Source organism: Procambarus clarkii, chromosome 15 (genome assembly GCF_040958095.1).
Source record: "Procambarus clarkii isolate CNS0578487 chromosome 15, FALCON_Pclarkii_2.0, whole genome shotgun sequence".
Taxonomy (NCBI): Eukaryota; Metazoa; Arthropoda; class Malacostraca; order Decapoda; family Cambaridae; genus Procambarus; species Procambarus clarkii.
Window position 1 is genome coordinate 37,611,388 of NC_091164.1, and position 14,869 is coordinate 37,626,256.

The 14,869-nt window shown below is 52.7% G+C and overlaps 1 protein-coding gene across 1 annotated transcript in view; it reads left to right on the plus strand.

The window, feature by feature from the left end:
• Positions 1-14,869, plus strand: part of LOC138364931 (tripartite motif-containing protein 59-like) — a 112,987-nt gene that overhangs the window by 11,310 nt on the left and 86,808 nt on the right. The window contains exon 2 of the mRNA XM_069325015.1: positions 2,202-2,272. Coding sequence (XP_069181116.1) covers positions 2,267-2,272 — 6 coding nt within the window. The 5' untranslated portion in view covers positions 2,202-2,266. The remainder of the gene's footprint in view (positions 1-2,201; positions 2,273-14,869) is intronic.

Consider the following 14,869-nt stretch of genomic DNA (forward strand, 5'->3'; position numbering starts at 1 on the left):
TTCGTCTGCTGAGTTCTCGGGGTTTGGCTCTCGTGGCGTTTCATGTACGGGACTTGTCCAACGTCTTGGCCGACGGCCTGTCTCGTTTCATTCCCCTCTCCACGGAGTGGACGGTCGACGACGTTTCCTTCCGTTGGCTTTGCCAGACGTTTGAGCGCCCCGAGGTGGACCTCTTCGCGCCAGCGCAGTCGCGGCGTCTTCCCGTGTATGCGGCGCCCTTCCCCGATCGCAAGGCCATCGGGGTCGATGCCTCTCGGCTAGACTGGTCGAGGTGGGGGTTCCTGTACCTCTTTCCCCCGGTTCGGCTGTTACCCCAGGTCCTGACTCGCTTGGAGACTTACCAGGGGAGAGTTGTCCTTCTGACCCCTTGGTGGCCGGCCCAGCCTTGGTTTCAGGCGCTGCTTGCTCGGTGTCCGAACCCTAGGGTTTTTCCGCAACTCTGCCTCTTTCAGCAGATCGGGCTGGTACATCACATGGCTGGTTCGATCTTCTCCTTGAGTCTTTGCGTATGTTTTTTTTTACTCGAGTCTATCATCATCTCTATGGTGATCAGGTGGCCTCTCTGTGTCCCACCTGAGGGCTTCTTCTCGGCGGCAGTATGAAGTTTCCTGGTGGTCCTTCTGTTTCTTTTTGCGTCTTCGTCGTGTTTGTTTGTTGTCTGTTAGGGTGGTCTTGTCCTTTCACTCTTGGTTGTTTCAAGACCGTCATCTTATGCCTAATACTGTCGCCTCATATCGTGCGGCGCTGGCAGAGCCGCTTCAGCTTGCCTTCGGTATCGATGTTACGTCTGCGCCGTTTCGCAAGCTGTCTTGTGCCCTGTTTCACCTCTGGGCGGCTCATGCGAGTCTTGAGCCGTCCTGGTCTTTGGACAGAGTGCTCACTTACCTTTCGTCTCCTCGTTTCGTTGTGGTCCCTTCAGTCCGAGATTGTTTCTCCAAGGCTCTTTTCTTGTTGGCATTATCCTCTGGGGGTCGAGTAGGGCAGCTTAATGCTCTTTTCCGGCGCAGAGGTTTCTGCTCTTTGGGGCCTGGAGATTGTTTTGTTCGCTTGCAGGCATCTGCTTCTTTTCTGGCGAAGAATGAGACTGCTGCGTTCCGGAGGGGTCCTTGGGTGGTTGATGATTGGTTGGTCTGTCCGGGGGTGCATCATGTTTTGTGTCCGGTTGCGGTGCTTTGCCGTTATTTGTGCGCCACGGCTTCTGTGTCCGAGGATGCGCTTTGGGTTGATACGGTTTCCCTTTCTCCCTGTTCGTGGGTTCGGGTTTCCCAGGTCGTCCGCAGGGTTATCAAGTCTAGCCAGCCTGTGGTCTATCCCCGTGCCCATGATGTCCGTAAGTTCGCGGCTCTTTCTGCCGTCTTTCGGAATATATCTTGGTCTGATATTTGGGCGTGGGGTTTTTGGCGGTCGAAGAGGGTCCTGGCTGATCGTTACCTTGTGAATGTCCCTGGGCCCCGTTGGGCCTGTGTTGCTTTGGGTCGGCGGTTGCAGCCAGTTGTCTCGACTTTGAGTTGAGGGGTGAGCGACGACCGCCACCTGGGTAAGTCCCTCTTTTTCCGTCTGTGGGTAGTTAGCTCCCCCCAGAAAACCAGCATTGAATGTAATGAAACGCCATTTTCTGGGTGAGTCCCGGTGGCTCCCCGGCATCCCTCCCTCTGGTCAGCGTTTTTTTCGCGTTTTTGACATCCAGCCTCAAGAACTGAGGTGTGGGTAGTCGGTGTGGAGGGTCTGGGGCGCAGACAGTGGTGCGGCGACGTGTGACATCACAGTAGTTTGCTTGTTTTCTGTTGGGGAGTTCTATCCACTAGTTTGGCTTTTGGTAGCAATTTTCATCAGAATAGGGGTTTGTTTTGAGGCGCTTACCTTTCTGGGTGCCTGTTCCGGTCGATGGCAGACATAGAATGCTTCCAACCACACAGGAGTTTCTATAGGCTATTGCTTCCCTTGCCTCTCTGAGGGGGCCCGGTTCTGGCCGTGGTCCCCGGTAGGCCTAAGAACTCCATACACATGACTGATGCCAAAGTCTGACATTAGTATATCAGCCTGGGAAAACTCTGGGGAGCCTCCAGGACTCACCCAGAAAATGGCGTTTCGTTACATTCAATGCTGTTTTTTTTTATTTAATTTTCTAAACATATACTATGTTTTGGTGGGAAAAATTTAGTCATAGAAACCTTAAATTTGTCATCTTTTTCCCCCAATAGGTAATACTGCTTCCAGTCTCTGCTCGGCTACCAAGGACGCTGACGCAAACAACTTCTACCCATTAATGATGGTAAAGACAATTTTATTCTTGTTGTACTATTAGTATGTGTGGGCTATCATGTTGATGTCAATAATACACTCACCATCAGATTCTTTATTCAGGTAAAGGTACATCCATTGAGTTACATACATAATGATGGATTTAAAGATAGAGATAGTAAATACAATACTTAAAGCCACTAGTACTCATAGCGTTTCGGGCAAGGTGAAGGGGAAAAACACTTAGACTAAAACTTAATAGTAATTGAGCTTAAAGTATAAATTGCATTGAAAAAAATTTAAAAAAGGGGAGGGGGGGAACAAGGCAGAGAAAAGCAATTATACAAGTTGGTCAACAAAAAGCATTGATAACAATAATAAGACATGGGTTGACATTTAGGGGTAAGGTATGTTACATGGAGTTTATTAGGTAGTTTTTAGTTTTTATCTTAAACTGGTTGAGAGAGGTACAGGTACATGATTGGGCAGGTGTCAAGGTTCTCACCCATTCCTACCTTATATGGTTTGGGGCCGTTCCCACGGGTCTTCGCCCCTCCGTACCAGACGCCACTGCTCGCCCCGGGGCTAAACCCAGTCCACTAAGGGCTGGCCTTATATATATACCTCTAGCGAGTAGAGAGGTTCAAGTCAACCTGTATCACACCTGAACCTGCCCGTCTTGACACTGGGACACTCTCTCTTAGATATCTGGTCTGCTCGAGGTCGCCAGCTTGCTTCAGTGGTCTCATTAGTTATCTTAAGTCAAGGATGCAATTTCATGTGCAGTGCAAGGTGACATAAATGGTTTCACTCAAAATAGTCCTAGAGAATGGAAGCTCACTCAAACACATTGGTAAGATTAAAAGTTTACTGAAGAAAATATATACACTTGCATAAGGAAATAATATAGGTAGAATTGTCCGATGGCAGTAACACTCCTCTCGCTCCATCTCTAGCAACACGGTAAGCTAACTGGGTCCACTCTTCCGTCGGCGGGCACACACCTTGCACTTACCTCAATCGTGAAGGGATCCAGTTGGATGTTTAGTCAGTGTAAGATGTATCCTTTGCTAGTTGAGCTGGACCCTAGGCTACCACATAACCATTCTGCGGAATGCAAGAAATTTAGTTTCGGCACTCAAAAATAATTTTTGTTTTACAATTTATATATATATATAAATTTCATCTCCCGGACAGGCCCCCACTTGTTATGGGGTACGTGGTTGTACTGAGAAGGGCCAATAGTTAGAGTCAAGATGTATCTAAAATAGTGGGATAGATAGGCCCGGCCCTCCAAGGAACAAAGGTTCCTAGTAATGATTCTATGTTTTAAATTACAGGTCTGCTGTCTAGTAGCTAATCATCTACACCACTTCAACAGGATGAATTGATACTTCTCGTAATCTAACTTATTTATTAAAACCCTCTAATAACCCCCATATCCATTAATACAATAAATTTCTTTACCACTCTACCTTACATTAAACATCTTGGTCCACATAGACAGGATGCAGAGTTTACAATTACAACTAGGATAAAGACTACTTGGAGTAGGACACTAGTAAAGGCTCTAGGTAGCCTGGTAAAACTTGAGCACACGTGGTTTTACTAAAACACCCTAGAGTAATCTTAGGGATATATACACTAGCTTAGGCTACACAAGAACTTAACTACACAATTTGCCAGAACACGGTAACACAGTATTATACTTATCTTAGATAATAAATGTAGAATGAGGTAAGGGAAAGGGAGAAGGAGGAGGAGAACAGAGCCCACGTGGGAGAGTGTGAACACCACAACAGCCAGAACCAGAGAGAGCGAGAGCAGCCTCTTCCGCTCTCTTAAATATGCTGCTGGAAAGGGTACCTAGCTGATCGTACAGCCATAAACGTAACAAGTCTTCACCAACATTCATTACTAGTTACTTTAACAGTTTTAAGAATAGCTGGGAACTAGTTCAATATTATATTTAATAGTCAACAAGCCCAGAGTCTGAATAATCTGTTAGTAACAAGGTTCATCCTATGTCTGGCAAGGAAGACTGAGACAAATACGCATCAGGTATGAGAAGCCTTGAATATAAACATTATTGTTAATTAAATATCCCTCCTACACAACTATTTGGAACTCAATTTGACCTCTGGTTTCTGAATGGGAACCCAGGGTCATAACAGCGGCATTATTTGCAGTATCTATGGCATATTTTACATTTTTTCACGGATGTGGTACAATGTGTGGTCACTTGATGTTTTATTATAATACAGCTGGTATAAATTTAATATTTTGTCACATATTATTGTCACATGTGTAAAAAATGTTTTATATTTCAGGAAATATGAAATTTATTATGAATTGTTTTCATTATATGCACTTACTCAATATGTAGATGTTTCTGGGGGGAGCCCCGTTGGCTCCACTGAGCTATCCCAGGCTGATATGCTAATGTCAGACTTTGGCAACAGTCATGTGTATGGAGTTCTTAGGCCTACCGGGGACCACGGCCAGAACCAGGCCCCCTCAGAGAGGCTAGGGGAGCAATGGCCTATAGAAGCCCCCGTGTGGTTGGAAGCATTCTATGTCTGCCATCGACTGGAACAGCCACCCAGAAAGGTAAGCGCCTCAAAACAAACCCTTGTTCTGGTTAAAATTGCTACCAAAAGCCGAACTAGTGGATACAACTCCCCAACCGAAAACAAGCAAACTAGTGTGACGTCACACACCGCCGCGCCGCTGTCTGCGCATCTCCCCCCTCCCCTGGAGGGGGAAGGGGAAGCCCCAGACCCCCCACGCCGGCTACCCACACCTCAGTTCTTGAGGCTGATGCTATAGTCGATGGTCGTGTGCTCTGGCTCCGGTGTCGCTTCTGCACTGTGCTTTGCGTATGGTGTTGGTTTTGTGGGTGCGAGAGCCAGGAGTTATCTTCAGTACTCGGGCTGCATGTGCCTAGGGCTGCCTTCCCTAGGTGCCCTGTAAGTACTGCCCTTGGGGCTTGGGGCCACCTTCCACAGGCTCATCGGGGTCTGCCTCTGCTGGTCCGTTTTACCTTTCGGTTTTTCGGCCGCCTGTTGGGCTCTTGGGTGTTCTGTTCTCCCTTGTTACCGGCAGGTAAGAGGCAGTTTGCACTGGTAGGGGCTCAGGGTGCTGCTCAGCTTGTATTCCCGACATTGCGGCCGGCTGTTCCTTGGGGTTCACTGTCCTCTTGCGGGGTTTTGTTTTTGTTTTTGTTTTTGCCTGGTGGGGGGTTCTGTCATTTTATTCAGTTTGTTTTTGCCCTTCCACTGTTCTCCTCGGTGGCGCCCCCTGCTAGGTCCCCGTGAGTGTACACCTCCCTGGGGTTCAGCTATAGAAGTTTGCTTGGTAGTTTTGGGCGCCAGTTTGCAGCACCCTGCTTGGGACTACCTGAGCGCGAGTCCTCTTAAAGTAAACGCTCAGGACCCTGGGAATCCCCTAGGGGGCGCGTGGGTCCGATGGATGTGACCCTGGAGTCCCCACTCGTTGTGTGCGAGTTTGAGGGTTTCTCGGTCCCCTTGTCTCATGGTGACCCTCATTGTTTTTGCCTCTGCCACGCTGCCTGTTGGGTCGGTGATACTTTGGACCCTTAGTCCTGTGAGTGCTGCTGCTTGCTTGTGACTCAATTTACCCAATCCTCTGATGATTCTATTCGGGTACAGGCAGCGCGTGTGTTGCAGTCTAGGTTTCGTCTGTTGCAACGCGCTCGGTTGGTTGCTCACCCGGATGCCCCGGGGCTGCCCCGCTTTGCTTTTCGAGACCTGGACTTGGGGGTGGGGGTCGCTTCGATCATGGTTCAGTCCGCACCTCCTCGTCCTTCCCCTTCTGTTCGTTCTGGTCCCCCCCCCCCCTGCTTCCGGCCCCGAAGCATCTGAGGGTTTTGGGGTCGGAGCAGGGGTTACTTGATCTCGAGACTCGGGCAGCTTCAGGGGGTGCCCCTTTCGGGGGGGGGGGGGGGCGGCAGAGGCATTCGAGTCTTGTCTCCCGGCCGAAGCTTCTGGGTCTGACCAGTAGGCCCCCCTTCTTCCAGCTTTTCCGGCTGCTCCGTCCTTGTCTTGTGGGGTCGGGGCTTGGGGGGAGGACTCGGCCTCGGGTCCTGTGGTGAAGGACCTCGAGGCTGGGGGAGGGGCTGACTTAGGGGCCTTGGGCCCCGCTGGACCCCGCCTGGGTTTTTCTTCCCTCTGAGCGGGGCTTATTGTTACAAGGAGTGGGGTTTTCTTTTCCCCCCTCTGCGTACGAGTTGTATTTGGTGTCGGCCCCTCCCCGGGTTTGATTCCGTGGTTCTCCGGGTACGTCGGTTCCGTCCTTCCGGAGGTTTTCGGCTTATCACATCCAACCTGGTGTGGTGCGAGCGGCCTTTGCAGCTTACCTCCTGCGTGACCCGGATTATGCCTCGGAAATGGATCCGTCCGCATTCAGGTTTGGGACTTCGTTCCCTTTCTGGCTCCGTTACGAGGTTCCGGAGTCGTCCTGGCTAGCAGACTGCCCCTTGTTTGTTTTGGATTCCTGGCATTCCTTCTGTCGTTCCCGCACGCTGGTGTGGCGGGAAGCTTCCACGGTGCTTCAGGTTTTCCTGGGGGGCGAGCTTGAGTACCTGAATGAGTGCTTGTTTGCCCCTGCCCTTCCCCGCGATGTGGGCGTTATTCAGCTCCATGTGCAGGTTCCCTCCCTTTCGGCCGCACTCGTTGCGGAGGACTTGCTCGCCCGGGGCCTTTTGGCTTTGGCCTTGTGGTTCTTTTCCCTCCTGGAACTGTCTTCCGATTGGCTCGTGGAGGATGTGAGGACGCTTGGGTCCGTCCCGGGGTTCGGCACCTTGTCCTCGGCTGCGCGTTCGTCAGCTGCCATGTTGAAGCTGTTCACGCCGATTTTGCGGGATGCGGTTTCCCTGTTTTATGCTTCCCGTCTCGTGTGTCGGCAGGTGGTGCTGGGTTCCTCCATGGAATCTGCTTGGGATCTGGCTCTTAGGCGTTCTTCACCTTTTTGTCCTCTTCTGTTTGAGGAGTCGGCCGTGGCGCAGTTTACTCAGGCTGCGTCGGCGGCTTGTCGTCCGATGTCGGACTTGGTGGTTTTCCGGGGGTCCCGGGGTGGGTCTTCCCGGAAAGGTCGTGCCAGGGCTCGGGGTTCCTCTCGTCGTGGTAGGCCTCTGGTGTCAGGTTCGGGGTTGGCTCCTCCTGCGGACCCTCCCTCGTCTGGTCGGCGCGGTTTCGCGCTGTGTGGGGCTCTGGGTCTCCGGCCCTTTCGCGGTTTGCCCCCTTGTCGGGGCGATGGGGGGGGGGAGGCTTGCACTGTTCACCCGCACCTAGTCCCACGATTCGTGGGCCTTTCGGGTCATGTCTCACTGCCTGCGGTGGTGTTGGGGGGTCGGGGCTGGCAGGGCAGGTTTCTTTCCCTGCGCTCTGTCGAGTCGTCTTGGAGTGGGTACGCTTGGGCGTCGTCGAAACGACGTCGTCCCTCAGATGGGTTTCCCGTCTGTTTCCGGTTCCGAAACGGGACTGCGCGGACCTGCGGTTCATTCTGGACTTGTCCCGTCTGAACCCCTGGGTTCATTGCCCCTCCTTTCGGATGACTACGCTGTCTCAGGTTCGGCTCCTCTTGGAGCCGGGAGCTTGGATGGTGTCCCTGGACCTCTGGGACGCTTATTGGCATGTCCCGATTCATTCACGGTTCAGGGACTGGCTCGGTTTTGTTGTGGGGCGTCTGAGTTACCGCTTTCGTTGTCTCCCGTTCGGGTTGAACCTGGCACCTCGCGTGTTCACGTGCCTTACACGGGTTGTGGTGGCTCGTTTGCGTCTCCTAGGTGTTCGGGTGTTGGCCTACCTCGACGACTGGCTGGTTTGGTCTCCCAGCCAGTCAGCTTGCTTGCTAGCCAGGGATTTGGTTCTTTCCCAGCTCGCCGCGTTCGGGTTCTTGGTGAACTGGAGGAAGTCCCATCTGGTTCCCTCTCAGGTTCGGACTTGGCTGGGTCTCATTTGGGACTCTCGAACCGCCTCCTTGTCTCTCCCTCCGGAGTCTCTCCTGTGGCTGCGGTCCTGCCTTCGTCTGTTTCTGGAGGGTCCTCGGGTCACCCGGCGGTTGCTCGAGGGGCTATGCGGGAGCTTGAACTTCGAGATGGTGGTCTACCCGCCGGGTCGGGTTTGGCTTCGACGGCTGTTCTGGTTCCTTCGGGGTTCCCCCTTCCGCCTCTTTCGCGATCGCAGAGTTCAACCCCCGGGGGCCATGCGTCGGTTGCTGCGTCACCGACTTCCTCTTCGGGTTTTTCGGGGTTCAATGCCTTGGTGCCTACCCGAGCCCTCGCTCAATGTGTACACGGATGCGTCGTCTCTCGGCTGGGGTTTTGTGACCAGTGCTCACCAGGCCGGCCAGGGGCGTTGGGATCCGTCCTTCCGTCGAGCTCACAGCACGGTACGGGAGTTCGCGGCAGTGTGGTTTGCTCTGGGGAGGATTTGGGTGGCCCGCGGATCGACGATTCGGCTCCATTCGGACTGGTCTCCGGTGGTTCATTGCCTTAACCACGGGGGTTCAATGCGGTCCTTGTCTCTTTGGGGTTGGTTGCTTCGGGTGACTCTTCTGCTGAGTTCTCGGGGTTTGGCTCTCCTGGCGGTTCACGTACGGGGCGTGTCCAACGTCTTGGCCGACGCCCTGTCTCGCTTCGTTCCCCTCTCCACGGAGTGGACGGTCGACGACGAGTCCTTCCGTTGGCTTTGCCAGACGTTCGGGCGCCCCGAGGTGGACTTCTTCGCGTCGGCGTGGTCGCAGCGTCTTCCCGTTTATGCGGCGCCCTTCCTCGATCGCGAGGCCGTCGGGTGTTACGAACCCGGATCCAGCGTCCGAGCACGGAGCAGTAACGACCACACCATCTGTGGGTCAGCTCCCGAAACCCCCGCCAAACGGACGACGACACCTGGTGAGGACAAGGTGTACCAGCCACAAGGGCCAGTTTCCAGTCCTGTGCAGCTCACAACACAGCCGCTCCTGACCTCTGGTGAGGTGGTGCTCCGACGACAGCGCCATCTATGGACTGGATACGTCAGGTGTTTGTGCCCGAGCCCGTAAGTGAGGTGTTTTAGTGTGTCCCAGTCATTGATGACGTGTCTGTTTACAGAGTCGACCTTAGACCGCTGTGTTGAAGGTTGAGTCAGTCTACCCGAGGCAGCCAGTCTCCATACTGTGAAGTTTGCTGCAGCTGTTGTAACGTCGTCGTCCCGGAAGAACACTGTGGTGTGTTAGCCTGCCCGTGGAGTGGCAGTAAAAGGATTTACCCGGGACCGACTGTTGGAGACGATCATCCACTGGGGTACTGAAGACAGGAGAGTGATTTGTGGTGTCACACGAGGCTCCTGTCTAGGGCGTTCCCCTTTTATCGTTCGTGGAGTGGCCGTACCAGCCTTGTTGGCTCAGAACCTGCCAGCAGACCAGCTGGACGTGTGGTTGACGGCCTCCACGGCGGTGCCCCCAGTGGACCCGTGTTTTGGCTGACCTGTGGCCAGGGTAGGCTCAACTTCTTTGGAGAATTAATTGTGAGGCCACGAAGAAAGCACCAAGGATTCGGCACCGAGAGTTATGGCACCAGCGTCTTCAGCAGAAGACATCGATTGTGGATTAATCCCCTTGTAAAGTGTTAATACCCCTCCCCCTTGTGCACTCTTTTATTATATATATTTAATCGGTGATGGTGTTAATTATAATATTAAGTTCTTAACTTTCTTTCCCTACTCCCTTTTAAGTTACTTGCGTCACGGATCTCATCCCTTGATAGCCACTACTGGCTTGGGAACGGATACATATATCTTCCTCTAACTACATCAGAGTAAGGACCCCGTTGCGTCCCGAGAGTGCCGTAACATCGGGGTCGATGCCTTTCGGCTAGACTGGTTGAGGTGGGGGTTCCTGTACCTCTTTCCCCCGGTTCGGCTGTTGCTCCAGGTCCTGACTCGCTTAGAGACTTACCAGGGGAGAGTTGTCCTTCTGGCCCCTTGGTGGCCGGCCCAGCCTTGGTTTCAGGCGCTGGTTGCTCGGTGTCCGAACCCGAGGGTTTTCCCGCGGCTCCGCCTCTTTCAGCAGATCGGGCCGGTACATCACGTGGCTGGTTCGCTCTTCTCCTCGAGTCTTCGCGTATGGTTTGTTTGACTCGAGTCTATCATCATCTGTATGGTGATCAGGTGGCCTCCTTGTTGGTGTCCCACCTGAGGGTTTCTTCTTGGCGGCAGTATGAAGTTTCCTGGCGGTCCTTCCGTTTCTTTTTGCGTCTTTGTTGTGTTAGTTCCTTGTCTGTTCGGGTGGTCTTGTCCTTTCTCTCGTGGTTGTTTCAAGACCGTCATCTTATGCCTAACACTGTCGCCTCGTATCGTGCGGTGCTGGCGGAGCTGCGTCAGCTTGCTTTCGGTATCGATGTTACGTCTGCGCCGTTTCGCAAGTTGACTCGTGCATTGTTTCACCTCCGGCTTGCTCATGCATCACCTAAGCCGTCCTGGTCTTTGGACACAGTGCTCGCTTTCCTTTCGTCTCCTCGTTTCGTTGTGGCCCCTTCGGTCCAGGATTGTTTTTCCAAGGCACTTTTCTTGTTGGCTTTGGTCTCTGGGGGTCGGGTAGGGGAGCTTCATGCTCTCCTCCGGCGCAGGGGTTTCTGCTCTTTTGGTCGTGGTGATTGTTTTTTTCGTTTGCAGCCGTCTCCTTCTTTTCTGGCGAAGAATGAGATTGCTGCGTTCCGGAGGGGTCCATGGGTGGTTGATGCTTGGTTGGTCAAGCCGGGGGTGCATCATGTTTTGTGTCCGGTTGCGGCGCTTCGCCTTTATTTGCGCGCCACGGCTTCTGTGTCCGGGGACGCGCTGTGGGTTGATCCGGTTTCCCTTCTTCCCTGTTCGCGGGTTCGGGTCTCCCAGGTCGTCCGCAGGGTTATTAAGTCCAGCCAGCCTGCGGTCTATCCCCGGGCCCATGACGTTCGTAAGTTCGCGGCTCTTGCTGCCGTCTTTGGGAATATGTCTTGGTCTGATATTCGGGCGCGGGGATTTTGGCGGTCGAACAGGGTCCTGGCTGCTCGTTACCTTGTGAATGTCCCTGGGCCCCGTCGGGCCTGTGTTACTTTGGGTCGGCGGTTGCAGCCAGTTGTCTCGGCTTCGAGTTGAGGAGTGAGCGACGACCGCCTCCCGGGTAAGTCCCTCTTTTTCCGAGTATATGCTGAAGTATATGCATATACAGAATGTTAAAAACCACGGCGCGCCCCACCCGCAGCCAAGCTGAAAGTAGGCTGAGCTTTTTTCATTTTTGACACACCGATGTGTCATTCTCGCAACATTAATCTAATAAATCTTTGATGCCGTACTGCGTCATCCCTGTGATAAAGTGTTAAGGCTGCAGTACAGTAATTTTAGTGTAAAATTGTTTTCATAAACTGTATTGTCTTAACCACTGAACTGTGCAACGTGCCTGCAGGTGCTCGACAGGTGGTGCGCAACGCGCCTCAGGGATATTATAGGTGTAGCGTACCATTCAAAACTGGCGCAGGGTGACGAGGGTCCAAAATGGATGCTTGAGGGCCCCAGTGATCATTCTCCATTTTGAAAAACAATCCCAGCATGCCTCAGGGCCGTGAGGAGCCTTAGTTTCAAGGAAGCAACCATGTCTGACGCATCGTCTACGAGCTCCCGCTCCACGGTCAGCTGTGGTCATGCAAAACGACTCTCTGAGGAAGAAATACTCAACATTTTATACGATGATGGTGCCATGGATGATGACTTTGACTACGATCCTTACCTCTCTTTCCGGCCCGTTGTTGTCGTGAGGGTGCTTGGTGGGCAACTGCCAGGGTGTGAAGTTCCCTAGGTCAGACCTCTGTCCTTTTGGGGCCTTATGCTCCTGTTGCTGTCTTCTACTATTATGCCAGATCTCTCTTCCTTTTCCTTGTGTTTGATTTTTCTCCCCCCTCTTCTCCTTTCTAACTGTCATTTCCCGCCGACCTTTTGCCAGTCCTTGGTTATTCTTTTGGACTTCTTCTGTTTTGACGCCTGGGTGTTTGAGGAGGCATACTCTCTCACCGTAGAACTGTGGTACCCAACGTCGCGAGCAAGGGGACACTTTTATTGTCACCCCTTCTTTCATCACTGAACCTGATCTTGATGGACTGACGGTTCTTAAGGTGGCATTTGTGGGAAGTATACTCACGACGCACCCCTGGGAGGCCCCAGCAAGACCAGCAACATGTCTCTTGTTGGGTGTCCTGTCCTCTAATTGTGGCTCCGTGGTGGGTGTGGGGGCATATTCATTAATGAAAGTCTTCCCTTTCGTTTTCATGCCAATAACTCCTGTTTCTCTTATGACTTCTCGGGCTCGTGGGGTGGGCGACCAGGTCCCTGAGTCGGACTGTGTTGGAAGATGGGACTCTGTAGCCCTCTGCTACATTGGGCCCAGACCTAGCTCCTCCTCTGACCCTCCTGACCACTCCCCTCGGTTCCCCTCCTTCCTTTGTGTTTGGGTTAAGCCCTAACCCCCCAGCAGTGACCACCTCATCCACTGGTCCGGCTCCATCTCTCATTGTAACTACTGCATCTTTTAACTCCCCCCCCCCCTCTCTCTCTCTCTCTCTCTCTCTCTTGGGGTTCTCAACCCTGTCCCCGCTGCGGCCGCACTCACACGATCCCTTCCTATACTAATTTGTACCATGCCTTGTTTAGTTTTACTACATGGACTAAGTACTTTGACCTCCATCATTTAGAGTCTACTCCTCCTGATGATTTTTCCCAACATAAGGCACCTTGTTGATGCGGTGGATGCCTCTGTTACTTTCAACCCCACCCGTCTCGGTTCGCATGTCGCTGCTGCTGTTTCTTAGGGTGCAGCTACCTGCTTGGCCACTTTATCCTGCATTGGTGAGACTCCTGTTCAGGTCTCCAAGAATGCTTGGTTAAATGCCAGTGTTGGCACTATTCTCCTCTCGCACCATGTTTCAACTGGTGTTAGGAATCTAAAGGACTGCCACGATGATATCAAGCATATCCTTGAAGCCCAGGGCCATTCTGTCCCCCAGGTGGACACGTTTACCCATCCCCCTCATGGTCGTCGCCGTCACCCCCTTCGAGTTGTGAAAATTACCTATGAATGACCCTTCCGCCCTCTGTCATTATTGCTGATGCCAGGTGCACCGTTCAGGAGTACATTCCCTCTCCTTGGCTCTGTAATAAGTGCTGGAAGTTTGGGCATAGTGCCCTCCGATGCTCCAGTACTCTCTCTCTGTTCCTTGTGTGGGTCCGAAGGTCACTCTTAAGTCGGAGTGCACTTCTCTCCAGGCTCGCTGCCTCGCTTGCGGTGAGGCCCACCTTACCTTCTCCTGCATGTGTATACATTGCAAGCTTGAGACAGCCGTTCTCAACTTGAAGCACCGGGAACGTTTGTCTTTTCCTAAGGCAAGGTGCCAAGTTCGCCGTTACCCCCCCTTTCGCTTGCGTGTTGCTCTCTTCTTCTCCTCGTCCTTCCCACCTTCCTCAGTCTCACAACCATTTCCAGGCCTTTGACCCAGACACACCAACGGCTTCCTTCCCAGCTCCTTTCCTTTCTGTCCCGATGGGTCCCCCTCCTGGTTCTCTGTCTGGGGTTTCCCTTCTTTCTACCCAGTCTGTCATGTCTCCTGTGTCTTCTTTCTCATCTCCCTCTGATCCTCCTTCCCATCCTTCTCCTCCGTCTCTTAGCTCTTCACGCCGCCTGTCTGTGCGAGCTGATGTCCATCACTCTCCTAGCGATCATTGTGGCATTCGCTCTCGTTCTTCTTCTACTGTTGAGACGCTTGAGTCTGTTATCCAGTACGTTGTTGCTGGAACACTTGTCATTTTGAGTCAGAAGCGAAAGCCTGGCTCATCTCCTTCCTCCTCCCCGGCGGGTAAGAAGGCTTCGCTTTCTTCCTCGCCTCCTCACCTCTAACTCTGTCACTCCATCTCCTCCCATTTCGGTGGTCGAGCCCCCTGTTCCTGCTATGGAGGTTTCTTTGGCTCCCGCTTCCCTCTTGGTTGCTGCCCATGCTGAGGTGCGCTCCCCGGTTTCTGCCCCTCCTCCTCCTGCTGTCCTTGACCCTCGGTTGTCTCCTCCTCCGAACCCTGCTCGTCTGCCTCCAGTCTGTCCTCCCACTCGCTTTCCTCCATCCTTACTCAGTTTACCCATGCCCCCTAACCCTGACTTCACTGACCCTGATCCAGATCCTGAGCTTCTTTAACATGCTGTGTTCCTTTTAATCTTTGTTTCTTCATTGTTTTCTGTTGCTGTAATTTCTCTTTTTGTCGATGTCTATTCTTCAATGGAATATTCGTGGATATTACGGCAATTTCCATTAACTCCAACCTCTGATTTCACAGTTTTCCCCCTTTGTGTCTGTCTCCAGGAGCTGAAGCTTGGTACTCGTCCTGGTCGCTTCCATGGGTATTCCTTTCTCCCCCCCCCCACCCCAGCTTTTGCTGGGGCCCATAACTCTACTGCTCTCTTGATTCGTTCTGATGTTCCCTTCGTTCCCCCTACTTTTTCCACCGCCTCTCCAATGTTCTGCTGCCCGTGTCTTTTTGAGTAAATGGTATATGGTTTGTTCCATTTCTCTCTACGCACATGTCCCGCTTTCTCTTCCTGATCTTTAACACCTACTGGA